At 27.9% G+C, this 12727-nt stretch overlaps 1 protein-coding gene across 5 annotated transcripts in view; it reads left to right on the top strand.

Moving 5' to 3' along the window:
• Positions 1-10733, top strand: part of LOC100162061 (chromodomain-helicase-DNA-binding protein 1) — a 17721-nt gene extending 6988 nt beyond the window's left edge. The window contains exons 3-19 of one of the 5 annotated variants that reach the window (XM_029488588.1): positions 2665-2829; positions 2911-3105; positions 3177-3661; positions 3949-4187; positions 4260-4538; positions 4703-4983; positions 5047-5182; positions 5336-5545; positions 5605-6222; positions 6293-6463; positions 6526-6783; positions 6872-7765; positions 8799-8977; positions 9051-9231; positions 9345-9661; positions 9752-9850; positions 9944-10733. In XM_029488588.1, coding sequence (XP_029344448.1) covers positions 2665-2829; positions 2911-3105; positions 3177-3661; positions 3949-4187; positions 4260-4538; positions 4703-4983; positions 5047-5182; positions 5336-5545; positions 5605-6222; positions 6293-6463; positions 6526-6783; positions 6872-7765; positions 8799-8977; positions 9051-9231; positions 9345-9661; positions 9752-9850; positions 9944-10133 — 4897 coding nt within the window. In that variant the 3' untranslated portion in view covers positions 10134-10733. Of the gene's footprint in view, positions 1-2664; positions 2830-2910; positions 3106-3176; positions 3662-3948; positions 4188-4259; positions 4539-4702; positions 4984-5046; positions 5183-5335; positions 5546-5604; positions 6223-6292; positions 6464-6525; positions 6784-6871; positions 7766-8798; positions 8978-9050; positions 9232-9344; positions 9662-9739; positions 9866-9943 lie in introns of all 5 variants that reach the window. The other 4 variants (XM_008189382.3, XM_008189383.3, XM_008189381.3 and 1 more) reach the window with 4 other exon arrangements.
• Positions 10734-12727: the final 1994 nt, after the last annotated feature.

The following is a 12727-nucleotide window of genomic DNA, read 5'->3' as shown; positions in this document are numbered from 1 at the left end:
TTTATCATTTTATCATTGATAAATGAGTCGCAAAATGGTGGCATAGCATACCCATTTTATGTAGAGCCTTACTTATACTAGTATAAGGTCTATGCTCGATTCACTCTAATTTTTAAGTTAATGGCATACAACTTGAATTTCTGATCGTAAATTTGGCATGTTACGCGTTTGTAAGACGAAGACAACACATGCAGGTGTGGCATTCTTTTAAACATTGCTTTTGTTGTGGTAATGAGTTACAACAGAGAACAAAATTAATGTTAAAAAAAATATTAATTCCTGAACAAAGAGAATTTTCTGACTATAACTACATGGTTATAGCTTGCATGTTTTATATGAAAAATGTAATGCAATGCTAATTTAGAATGCTCTCATTCAGTGGTGTTAAGTAATTGAGTATTGGTATTTTAAATACTGTTTATCAATAAGTATTCCTAGTACATTTTAAATACTATTTTATTCTTTCCATTAAATACATTTTTTCTAATTTTTCATTTTTGATATTTGGAACTAATTATATAGTATTCATTTTATATAGCTCAACAACGATTTCCACAAAAACCAAAATCATACATTTTTAAATAATAAATAATGAATAGGTAGATTAGATATAGTAAATTAGAGGCTAATAATACAAATCAGTTATGGCTTTTTTGGGATTACAATTGATGCGTTATAATTTAATAAATGTTCTAGTTCTTCTTGATGAGTATTTTAATTTCAACATAGCTTTTAATATTATAGGTTATAGCCTTTAGGCTATAGGTAAGTTATTAGTCAACAAATAATAAATAATAAATAATAACAAGTACCTAAGACATAACAAGTTTCAAGATTCTACAACTTACAGCCTATGTCTAATGATTATAATTCTACAAATCAGTGGCGTAACCAAGGGAAGGCCTTATCCCCCCTCTTAAAATTTTAAGAAAAATTAATTATTATTTCTATGGTCTGAAAGTTACTGCAAATACAAATTTGTAAAGCCGCACAAGGGTATTCGTTTAGTATGTGTTCTACCACGACGATTATCTATATTATGTATGGGCAACGTACCTACGTATAGGCAGGTACCAATCTATTAACAGGTATTTTTTAAATTTTTTAAGTAATATACAAAAAGTATTTAAAAATAAAATACCATTTGTTTATAACATTTTTTGAATAATTTTATGTACATTTTTTTAAACTGATTTTATTTGACTGATTTTGACATTAAATATAATATTTTTTTATTAATTAATTAAATACTTATTAACATAATTTTATGATTTATGATTTGTCTGTTTTTAAATTAATTATTGGTCCTGTAGGTCACATACAATATTAATACCCAATATAGTTAGGTCACGCGGTCCGGTAGGTCACATACTAAATGCTTAACCTGCACAAGAACCAAAACCTAAAATAAAGTCTTAACATTAGTTTTTGCTAAATTTATGGGAGACACTAGTTAGACTAACTCATGTAAGCACATTATCGGTCACCCGACCAATGAAAAATCCTGGCAACACTACTATTACAAATTACAATTAATAATTATTTTTTACTACTGACTAGTATCTATTTAGTGAATAATTTAAATTATGTTGTCAAAAACACTTAAGCTCAGCTTTACCGTCTCAAAAATAAGGATAATAATATTATATGAACTTAAAAAAAAAGTATTTATAATTTGCATTTTTTAAGTATTTGAGTTATAATTAAATACTTGACCAAACATTAATTATTGTCGAAGATATTTTAAATATATTTTTTTAAGATTATGTACTAATACTTTTTAACAGTATTTTTTACAACACTTGCTCTCAATATCATTTTTCTTTTACCTGTTATAACCAAATTTTTCCAACAATTAGGTCAAATCTATACTTATTCAATTGTAACTAAGTATTAATCATTAAGTATATTGAGGCTAGTATCATTATGGGTAGATAAATTTTAAAATTATTTTTATTTTTGTTATTTTGATATTACACAGTATGAATTCAGTTATAACTCATAATGTTTGGTAGCTATTTTATCATGTTGGGGGACATCAACAAAATTTTATTTTTTACCATAGATAATGTATATGTAACGTAAATAATATAATGTTTATTATCTTAAATGAGGGGGCCGGCAGGGAGCCTTCAATTAACCAAACAAACTGGCCACTGGGTAGTAAATAAAATATGTATTAGATTTCCTATTTTATTTCTATACTTTCTGGATAATTCAAGAATGCCACTCATAGACCTATAAACTAATGGACAGCGCATTCCACTCCACCCTGCCATCAATGCATGGGTATGATATAAAAGAAAAAATGAAGAGAGAAAAGAGAGAAAGAACATAAAGTAGTAATCATAGGCCTATGAAACTAACATTGTATTTTCCCCATGTCTCTTTCTCTTTTACTCTATATTGTACCCCTGACCTCTCTCTCTAAGCGCTGTCATTAGTTTATAGGTCTATGATTCCACTGGTATTTGGGTAATAATACAGTTTGATAGTAACATATTATATAACCTACCTTATTGCTGGTGATCCCAGAAACCAAATATTACTACAGTAGCTTATCATAAATAAACAATGATAATATTTTATTTTAAATCATAAAAATAAATCAACTTTTTTTTTAAAAATTAATTGTATACCTATTTGTTATGCAATATTTTTTAGTCAATCTGATCACAGTGTAAAAGTGTCTCAAGAAGCTAACAGTTCTGAACAATCAACTGATGAATATAGTCCTTCAGAGCGACCTAAACGTGTGACTAAACCATCTTCAAAACTCAGTGAGAGCGATGAATCGAGTGATTACAGTTCTCGAGTCACAAAAAATACGTATGATATCTGATAATAATAATTTTTGAATTAAACTTTATTTACGTTTAACATTTCTAAGTAAAATTTTTATACAATTAGAAAGTGGAAAAGTGATACCTCAGATTATGATTCTGAAACTGATAAAGAAGAAATACCTCGTAGTAAATCATTAGCTGCATTACGGCGTCAAAAACAACCTACAAGACGTCCTACAATCAAACAAAATCCACGTTATAAAAGAAAAAATAATAGTTTTAGTGCTAACAGTGATGATGAAGATGCTAGTAAATCTAGGTACGTAATAGATATTAAGTTATTACTGTTTTTTTAAATTAAAACATATTTTTTTTTATCATTTTTTAAAGAAATGCACGTCGAAGACCCTTTGCAGTTAGCTATAAAGAAGAAAGTGAAAAAAGTGATAGTGATGATTATTTGGAAAGAGAGGAGATTGAAGAAAAAGAAGAACCACCTGATACTTCTGAAACAATTGAAAAAGTTTTGGCTCAAAGACAAGGCAAAAAAGGTGTTACAGGAGATGTAACAACTATTTATGCAGTTGAAGAGAAAGGAGATCCTAATATTGAGTGTGATCCCAATGAAAAAGAGACTCAGTTTCTGATAAAATGGAAGGGCTGGTCACATATTCATAATACTTGGGAGTCTATGAATTCACTTTTGGCCCAAAAAGTTAAAGGGCTTAAGAAAATTGATAACTTTGTGAAACGTGAAGATTCTATTAGTGCATGGCGTAATCAAATGACAGCTGAAGATTCTGAATATTATGAATGTCAACTTGAACTTCAACAAGATTTATTAAAGAGCTACAATATTGTTGAAAGAATAATAGGTATTAATTTTATTACTATATAGTATGTTACAGATATAATGATTTATGTGAAATTAGAGAGCTATTAAAAATATCTATTGAGTATTGATATATTATGAAACTTTTTTGGCAAATTTGAAATTATTGAAATTAAACAAATTGTATTCACATACATTTCGTTAATAAACTCGCAATATTAATTTAAGAGTGTAAGTTAGTATTTTCTGAGTATACTATATAGTAATAGTTTTATAGTTTAATTTCTTATATTTATTAAGAGAATTATATTAATATACATAAATTTATAGGAGAATCTAAAAATCCAGCCCAAAAAGAGTATTATGTTAAATGGCAATCTTTGCCTTATAGTGATGCGACATGGGAAGTAGCATCATTAATTGAACGTAAGTGGCCTCAAAAAATTAAAGAATTCAGAGATCGTGAGGGTTCAAAAAGAACACCATCAAAAGCGTGTAAAGCTTTAAAATATCGTCCAAAATTTGTTCAACTTGCTGAAGAACCTGAATATTTTGGTGGTTATGATGAGGTTTGTTTATTGATTTAACAATTTCAAAATCAATAGTTTTGTATAACCGTTTTTAAATTAATTATTGTTTAGAAATTGATACTTCGAGATTATCAATTACATGGTGTGAATTGGCTTATTCATTCATGGTGTAAAGACAATTCTGTAATTCTTGCTGATGAAATGGGTCTCGGAAAAACTATTCAAACTATTTGTTTTCTGTATTATTTATTTCACAATTACCAAATGCATGGTCCATTCCTAGTTGTTGTTCCTTTATCAACTATGCCTTCGTGGCAGCGCGAATTCAGTTTATGGGCTCCTGATATAAACATTGTAACGTACATTGGAGATGTTGAATCTCGTAACATAGTGAGTAATTCATAAATATATTTCTTATATTAAGTATGTTATATGAACAATATTAAAAAAAAAAAAAAAATTTAAATCCAAATATTTAAGTTTGTATCCACTTCCCATATATTTGTGCTTATTTATCTTACATACTTCATGAATAACTTAATTATATTTTACAGATACGTGAAACGGAGTGGTGTTTTGAGAGTTCTAAAAGATTAAAATTTAATGCTATTCTTACTACCTATGAAATTGTTCTTAAAGATAGTTTGCTATTAAACAGTCTTAGTTGGGCTGTTTTAATGGTTGATGAAGCACATCGTTTAAAAAACGATGATTCCCTTTTGTATAAAGCTCTTCAAGGTTTTGATACTAATCAGAGGTTACTTATAACCGGAACCCCTTTACAAAACAGTTTAAAAGAACTGTGGGCATTGTTGCATTTCATTATGCCTGGAAAGTAAGTAGTTTACTTAAATTTTTATTTAAAAAATATTTTATGCATTATTTTGTTGTTGAATAGATTTGATAACTGGGAAGAGTTTGAGCATATGCATGACAATGCGGCTAGTAAAGGTTATACAAAACTTCATAGACAACTTGAACCATATATTTTACGCCGTGTTAAAAAAGATGTAGAAAAGTCATTACCAGCCAAAGTACGATTACAAGAGTTTATTATTTTTCTATTGATGATAATTATTGAATATTTATACTAAAATGTCATAATGTGATAATGTCAATTGTGATTTTTACACTAAGTAATTATACTTGGTAGAGTTTTATGTAATTTATCATTCTTTGCTTAATAGGTTGAACAAATTTTAAGAGTGGAAATGACTCCTGTTCAAAGAAAATATTACAAATGGATTTTAACCAAAAATTATAATGCTTTAAGAAAAGGATCTAAGGGATCATCGACAACATTTTTAAATATTATGATAGAATTAAAAAAGTGCTGTAATCATGCTCTGTTGACTAAACCCCAAGAGAATGAAAACACAGCTGATGACAATCTGCAGGTGATTATAATTTACTTATTCAAATTAAAAACTATCCTAATATTTGCATTTCTTTTTAGGGTTTATTACGAGGATCTGGAAAACTTATGCTACTTGATAAGTTATTAGTACGTCTGAGAGAAACTGGCCACCGAGTATTGATTTTCTCTCAGATGGTTCGTATGTTAGATATTCTTGCTGAATATCTTAGCTATCGACATTTACCATTTCAAAGACTTGATGGAAGCATTAAAGGTGATATAAGAAGACAAGCTTTAGAACATTTTAATGCTGAAGGGTCTCAAGATTTTTGTTTTCTATTATCAACTCGAGCTGGTGGACTTGGTATTAATTTAGCCACAGCAGATACAGTTATTATATTTGATTCGGACTGGAATCCTCAAAATGATTTACAAGCCCAGGCACGTGCTCACAGGATTGGACAGAAGAATCAAGTTAATATTTATCGACTGGTTACAAAAGGGTCAGTTGAAGAAGACATTGTAGAAAGAGCGAAGCAGAAAATGGTTCTGGATCATTTGGTAATTCAACGAATGGATACTACGGGTCGTACTGTTTTAGACAAAAAAGCAAAAAATGCATCAATTCCTTTTAATAAAGATGAGCTTACAGCTATATTAAAATTTGGTGCAGAAGAATTATTTAAAGATGATCCTGGAGCTGATGAAGAACCTATAGTATGATATTAATACAAATTTGAAATAATTATAAATTTGTTTTAGTAAATATTTCTATAATTTTTTTTAGTGTGATATTGATGACATTTTGAGAAGAGCTGAAACACGAGATGAAGCTCCGACAACTGTAGGCGATGAACTTTTATCTGCCTTTAAAGTGGCTAGTTTTACTTTTGATGAAGAGAAAGATATTGCTGATAAGTCACCTAGTGCTCAAAATGAACAAGAAAATAAAGAATGGGTATACAAATAATAGATAGTAATTAATAGAGTCCAAAAGTTAATTTTTGTTGTTTATTTTAGGAAGAAATAATACCTGAAACATTAAGAAAAAAAGTTGAGGATGAAGAAAAGGCAAAAGAAATGGAAGATCTTTATTTACCTCCTAGAAGTAGAAAAACATTACAAAAAGTGAATCAAGGAGAAGGGAAAAGTGAAAAATCTAAGAAAGATGAATCTGATGATTCTAGCTATGATGGCAGTGATGAAGATCAACCAAGAAAACGTGGAAGACCACGTGTCGGAACCAAAGAAATAGTTAAAGGTTTCACCGATGCAGAAGTATATAAAAATATATTGTATTATATTATTATTAATATGAATTTTTCAAAAATAATTAGTTATATTTTATTCAATTACATTTTTTCAGATTCGAAAGTTTATTAAAAGTTGTAAACGTTTTCCTAATCCTATGAAACGTATTGATGCTGTAGCTGGTGATGCAGATCTTCAAGAGAAGCCTAAATCAGAATTAAAAAAATTAGTTCAAATGTTATATGACCGTTGTAATGAAGCATGTAATAGCGAGCACACTGAAAAAGAATCTGATGCTACTAATGAAGATGGTGTTAAAAAAAGAAATAGGGGACCTTCAATAAAACTTGGTGGTGTGGCAGTGAATGCTAAAAGTGTATTAGCTTGTAGTGAAGAATTAGATGTTTTGGATGATATAATACCATCAGATGAAGAAGAAAGATCTAAGTTCACTTTAGATTTAAAACGTGTCAAATCAGCTAATTTTGATTTTGATTGGGATATAACTGATGATTCTAAACTATTAATAGGAATTTATCTTTATGGCTTAGGTTCATGGGAAGCAATTAAAATTGATACTGCATTAGGCCTCAGTGACAAAATATTATCCAATGAAGATAAAAAACCGCAAGCTAAACATTTATTAGCTCGTTCTGAATATCTACTGAAGATGTTGAAAAAAAATCAAGTATTAGTTAAAGGTGACCCAAAACCCAAGAAGGCACGAAAGGTAAAAGAAGGAAAATCAAGGGAAATAATTGATGATGATAGTACTGATAACGAAAATGGAAACAAAAAGAAAATTGATAATGCTACTAATCATGAAGAAAAATTAAAAGCCAAAAGAGATTTAATCAATGCAAAATCTGGATTGACTAGTTCACCAAAAAAAGAAAAAAAACGTAAAGTTGTTGCTAAAATGGGTCCAATGCATTTCACTGCTAATAGTGAACCTAAGGCCGTAAATGTGGATGATATTGTTGAGTTGCCGAAAGAAAAATTTTTAGAGGTGAATTTATTATTTTCTTCATTCATTTATATTTTATATACTAACATCATAAGTAATATGTATTTAGAAGATGTTAGCACACTTTGTTTTCTCTCTACCCACGCTCAACATAGTTAAAATGCCTTCACGCAATATATTTTATTTTTATATTCATGAGTTATCTTAGAGTAAAAACACTTATCACAAAAATTATAAAAAAAATTATATTTTTGCGGATATGACATCAATTTATCTACTCTCTAATCCCAAATATATTTAGAAAAAATCATGACAGGAATTTGTCACATTATGTGGATTCTTGTTGACTGCTGGCAGTGCGCCTAACTTCTGCAGCCAATTGAGTCAAATAATAATAAAATATTGAACCAATATGTCAGACCCTCAAAAATATCCTGTATAATTGTTGTAATATGTGATTTTACTCTGATTTCGCCAAAATTGTAAAAAAAAAAAAAACAATTTTTCATGAATGCGTTTTATCTATGTTGCTCATTGGACTAATTGAGAAAATAAATATTTTAATGCCATCCTTTTACATTTATTTTGAGTTATTATTATTGTTAAATCTATCTCCAGAAGATTTCATTTTTTTTATATATATATATATTTGTTGTATAATGGTAAATGTTTTTTTTTTTAAATTTATAATTTTTAAACTACTTTTAGTGATAAAATATCTAAAATCCAATAATATAAACACATGTTTCTATTTCTAAGTCTTAGAAATAAGCATATTTAAAATATACATGGCTGGTAGATACTAAGGTAGACATTTCTTAAAAAGTAATAACTATTTTTTGAAAAATAAGAACACAAATACACTTGTAGGTGAAAATTGCTAAATGAAGTCAATACTCTAATACATTTATACTGGAAAGAAAAGTTCTTAAAATCAAGAACTATCTTATTTTTCCATTCCAAAATCAACTATTTGCTTCAAAATATGTGTTGTGAATATTAATAATATTGCATAGAATAACAAAAATAATTTTAATCAATAATAAGTTAACTATTATGTACCTATTTTTAACAGTGTAAAGAAAAAATGAGACCAGTGAAGAAAGTGTTGAAAGCTTTAGATGATCCAGAAGAAAAGAAAAATGAATTACGCTATGTAAATCATATGCAAGAGTGTTTAATAGAAATTGGATCACACATTGGTAAATGCTTAGAAGAATTTAAGGACCCGGATAAAATAAGAGAATGGAGAAGGTTCAGTATATTTTTTCTATCAATTAATAATTGTTTAGATTAATACTAAATGCTAATCATTACATTTTAACAGCAATTTATGGTTTTTCGTCTCAAAGTTTACCGAATTTGATTCTAAAAAATTGCTAAAAATTTATCGACGAGGATTACATACAACTGAAAAACTTGAAAAAGATAACAAAGTAAAAGATAGAAATAAAAACAAAGATAAAATTAGAGATAAATCTAAAGAAGATAAAAAACTCCAAAAATCTGTAAGTTTTTACTATAAATTGAATGATTATTAACTTATATTAATAATAATAATTAACACTTTTGAATAAATTGACGATTATTGTTAAAAACTAATATTTACATTTAAATTTAGCAGATGGAATCTGAAGATTCATTAAAACGAAAACGTGATGGTGATGATATAGAAAAATCAAACAAAAAAAAGATAAATTCAAACAGTAGTTCAGGTGTTTTATTAACCACTCCAACTTCTGTTCTAACTACACCTCCGAGTTCTAGTAATTCCTCCAATGCTACAAGGTCATATGATCAAAGCAGTAATCGGTATGATACAAATTATAATCATCATAGAAATAGGAGTGCACCCTATTCTAGGAGTGATAATCGAAATGATACTCGGAGTGATAATCGAAGCGATACTAGAAGTGATACTAGAAGTGATAATAGAAGGTTACTTGATTTTAATTAATTAATAGTTATCTTTTTCCAATGTTTTTTTTTACATGTGATTATATACTATACTGTTAGGTTTTCATCTAGTCGTGACTCTAACACCAGGCGTGAAAGGTATGACAATAATTATCGAAGTCGTCCGGCCTTCAGGGAAAGAGAAAGAGAGATCGACTCTGATATGCGAATGTATGATAAAATTAGGTTTGTATAACCTATATTATGCATAGTATTATGATAATATGCCATAAGTTATCATCAATTCAATTTTATTTTTTGCAGATATCAACAACAAGCCTATGCTGCATATGGACAAGCTGCTGCTGCCAGTTTCTATGCTCCCGAATTGTATGGCCGCTCAGGTTCTGCATCATACATGGGCTTACCTCAATATAGTGTTTCTACTGATTGGCATCCCCCCGTATCAGAATATAGGAGAGACTATGAACGTAGACCTCGAAATAATTCCTAGCCATGTTTTGTTTTTAATAATATAAGTATTCAAGTATTTAACTATACTTATTGCCTTGAATTTAAAAAAAATACATCATTATAATGGTTACTGTTAAAATGTTTTTTGACCATTTTAATTAGTTTTATAATTTGTCTTGTACCAAAATATGTTATTAATTCTTATTATTAGGACCGATTACTGAACACTAATTGTAAATATTTTATTTTTATACATAACATTATATAAATATTTTTAGTACAATTCTGATGTAATATCATGTAAATAGATTTGATCATTTCTTGAATGTTCATTTTTAATATGTGTATTTTCTTTGAATTTCTCTTCTATGCTGTATTTCTGTACACATTAAAATGTAAAATATTGTTGTTAATTTTAGTAAGTGGTCATTGTCGTATCCATGTAAAAAAATTTACATTTCCCTCCTATTTCTTTATTATTATTATTTGTTTTTGTGTGTAGAACTTAAATGATAATAACTATGTGATATTAAAAAAAATATTCATGTTGATATTTAAATCATATTATGTTATGATTAATTTAATTTGGAATTTAAAAAATAAAACCATTTTTAATAAAATGTAATATATTACTTTAATAGAAGATAGTGCAATTTGGAATGTAAAATAATATATATTTAATAGAAACTTGTTCAACTATTAAAAATGAAAGAAAAGAAAACTGAAAAACTAGGCTAAAATGAGGAGATCAAATTCTTCTTATGTGAAATGTTCCAAAAATAGTGTTACAAATAGATGGTCATAATTTGCTTTGCATTTTTTTCTTCTTCTATTTGTTAAATATCAGATATTCAGAGTTCTGAGGTATATTCAAAACCTACTATACCGTAAAGCAATTCCTATTATTTTTATTTCTTAATTTCTTTATTTTAGCTTGGGAGTTTTACATTTTATTTATATTATGTAATATGTTTTATTCATTTTTTTTCTACAAAATACTGCATTATATATTTTTAAGTCAGATATAATATAAAATCATTGATCATAATATACATAAACTGATGTAGTTTGTAGGTGTCATTGTATGATTCATAGATTATGCCTAATACACAATAAAAGTATATAATATACAAGGCTGGGCATGTTCATAATGATTTTTTTTAACTCTGTTAATATGCATCAATAACAAATAGTTAAAAGTTCATTTAACTAAAGGTTAACTCAGTTAAGTTAAAAGTTCATACACACTTCTTGTTAACATTTTATAAAGTTAAAAAAAAGTTAATTTGTTTATACTAGGCTAGCGTACTTAATTTTTTTCCAACCCAAAACAAAATTATAGACTAAAGTGTTTATACTTTGACAAAGTAACTTTGTACAGTATTTCCATATAAGTTAGATTGGATATCAACGTTTTTAACTTTAAACAATTTACGGTAAATATTTTTCGACATGAAAACAAAATAGACTGAAATAGCGAAATATAATAAAATTAAAAACAAAATAAATTAACTTAACTTACTTCTTAAAATGAAAAATTAATTCGTTAATTTCACGATAATTAAAAAAGAAATTTAAGTTAACAGTTAAGTTAATGAAAAACCAAAAGTAACTAGCTAAGTTAAAATAAAATAAACTTTAACTTTTTAACTAGTTAATGCCCAGCCTTAAATTATATAATTTTTATATTTTTTTAATAAATATAAATGATATGTTCATGCAAAAAAAAAACAATAATATTTTAAATCTTGTTACAGGAACCTACTCAAATCATTTTCAAAATTAACTATTGATATAATTACTTTATTATTAAGTACTTAATTACATTAAATAATATTATATACCTAATGTCAAAAATAATAAACAAACTAAGAGCAGTGGTAGGGCGGTCCAAGCAAAATCAGGCAAAATGGTGTCTAATAAATATACAATTCGCGTAATTATACGACTCGCCGAATAAATTGCCTAAGCTGCCTAACTTCTTGTACTATGGACGACGTCATGTCGTTAGCGACCAAGGACGGAATAGAAGCTGCTAATTTCTGGTAAGAAAGAATTTGACACATAATTTCCAATAGGCAAGGGTTAAAGTGGGTGGGAGGCAGGAGGACTCAATCCCCCTACCTCTGACGGTGGTTAAAAAGCGTCCCCTTTAACAAATTAGGATTTTATACATTAGACATTATACATACAATTATACACATATATGGAACACTTAAAACTATATGAAGACATTAGTCCCCTTTGGAATTTTTTCCCACTTTAACCCCTGCCAATAGGTAATAATACTATACAACGCTCAGTCGGGTGGTACCCGTTTTTTTTGGAAAAATTGTGCATTTTGAAGTTTTTTGATCATATCAACTTCCAAGTGAACTTTGATCATTTTTTTTTTTTTGAAAGTACCATAAAATTAAGCATGCAAAAACACATTTTGAAAATAAATCGCTTGGGAGCTATAATTTAGAATTATTGTTTCAAAACAATAAACACGCTAAATGGTACCTATTCATTAAATATTGGTGGCGGCGGGGGCACAACGAAATAATTCACTACATTGAGCTTGAAATAGAACATATTTTTCCACTGTGGAGTATAGAATTTATTATTTTTTTAATTTGACAACGCGGCTGA

Source organism: Acyrthosiphon pisum, chromosome A1, assembly GCF_005508785.2.
Source record: "Acyrthosiphon pisum isolate AL4f chromosome A1, pea_aphid_22Mar2018_4r6ur, whole genome shotgun sequence".
Taxonomy (NCBI): domain Eukaryota; kingdom Metazoa; phylum Arthropoda; class Insecta; order Hemiptera; family Aphididae; genus Acyrthosiphon; species Acyrthosiphon pisum.
This window is presented reverse-complemented; position numbering and strand designations above follow the sequence as displayed.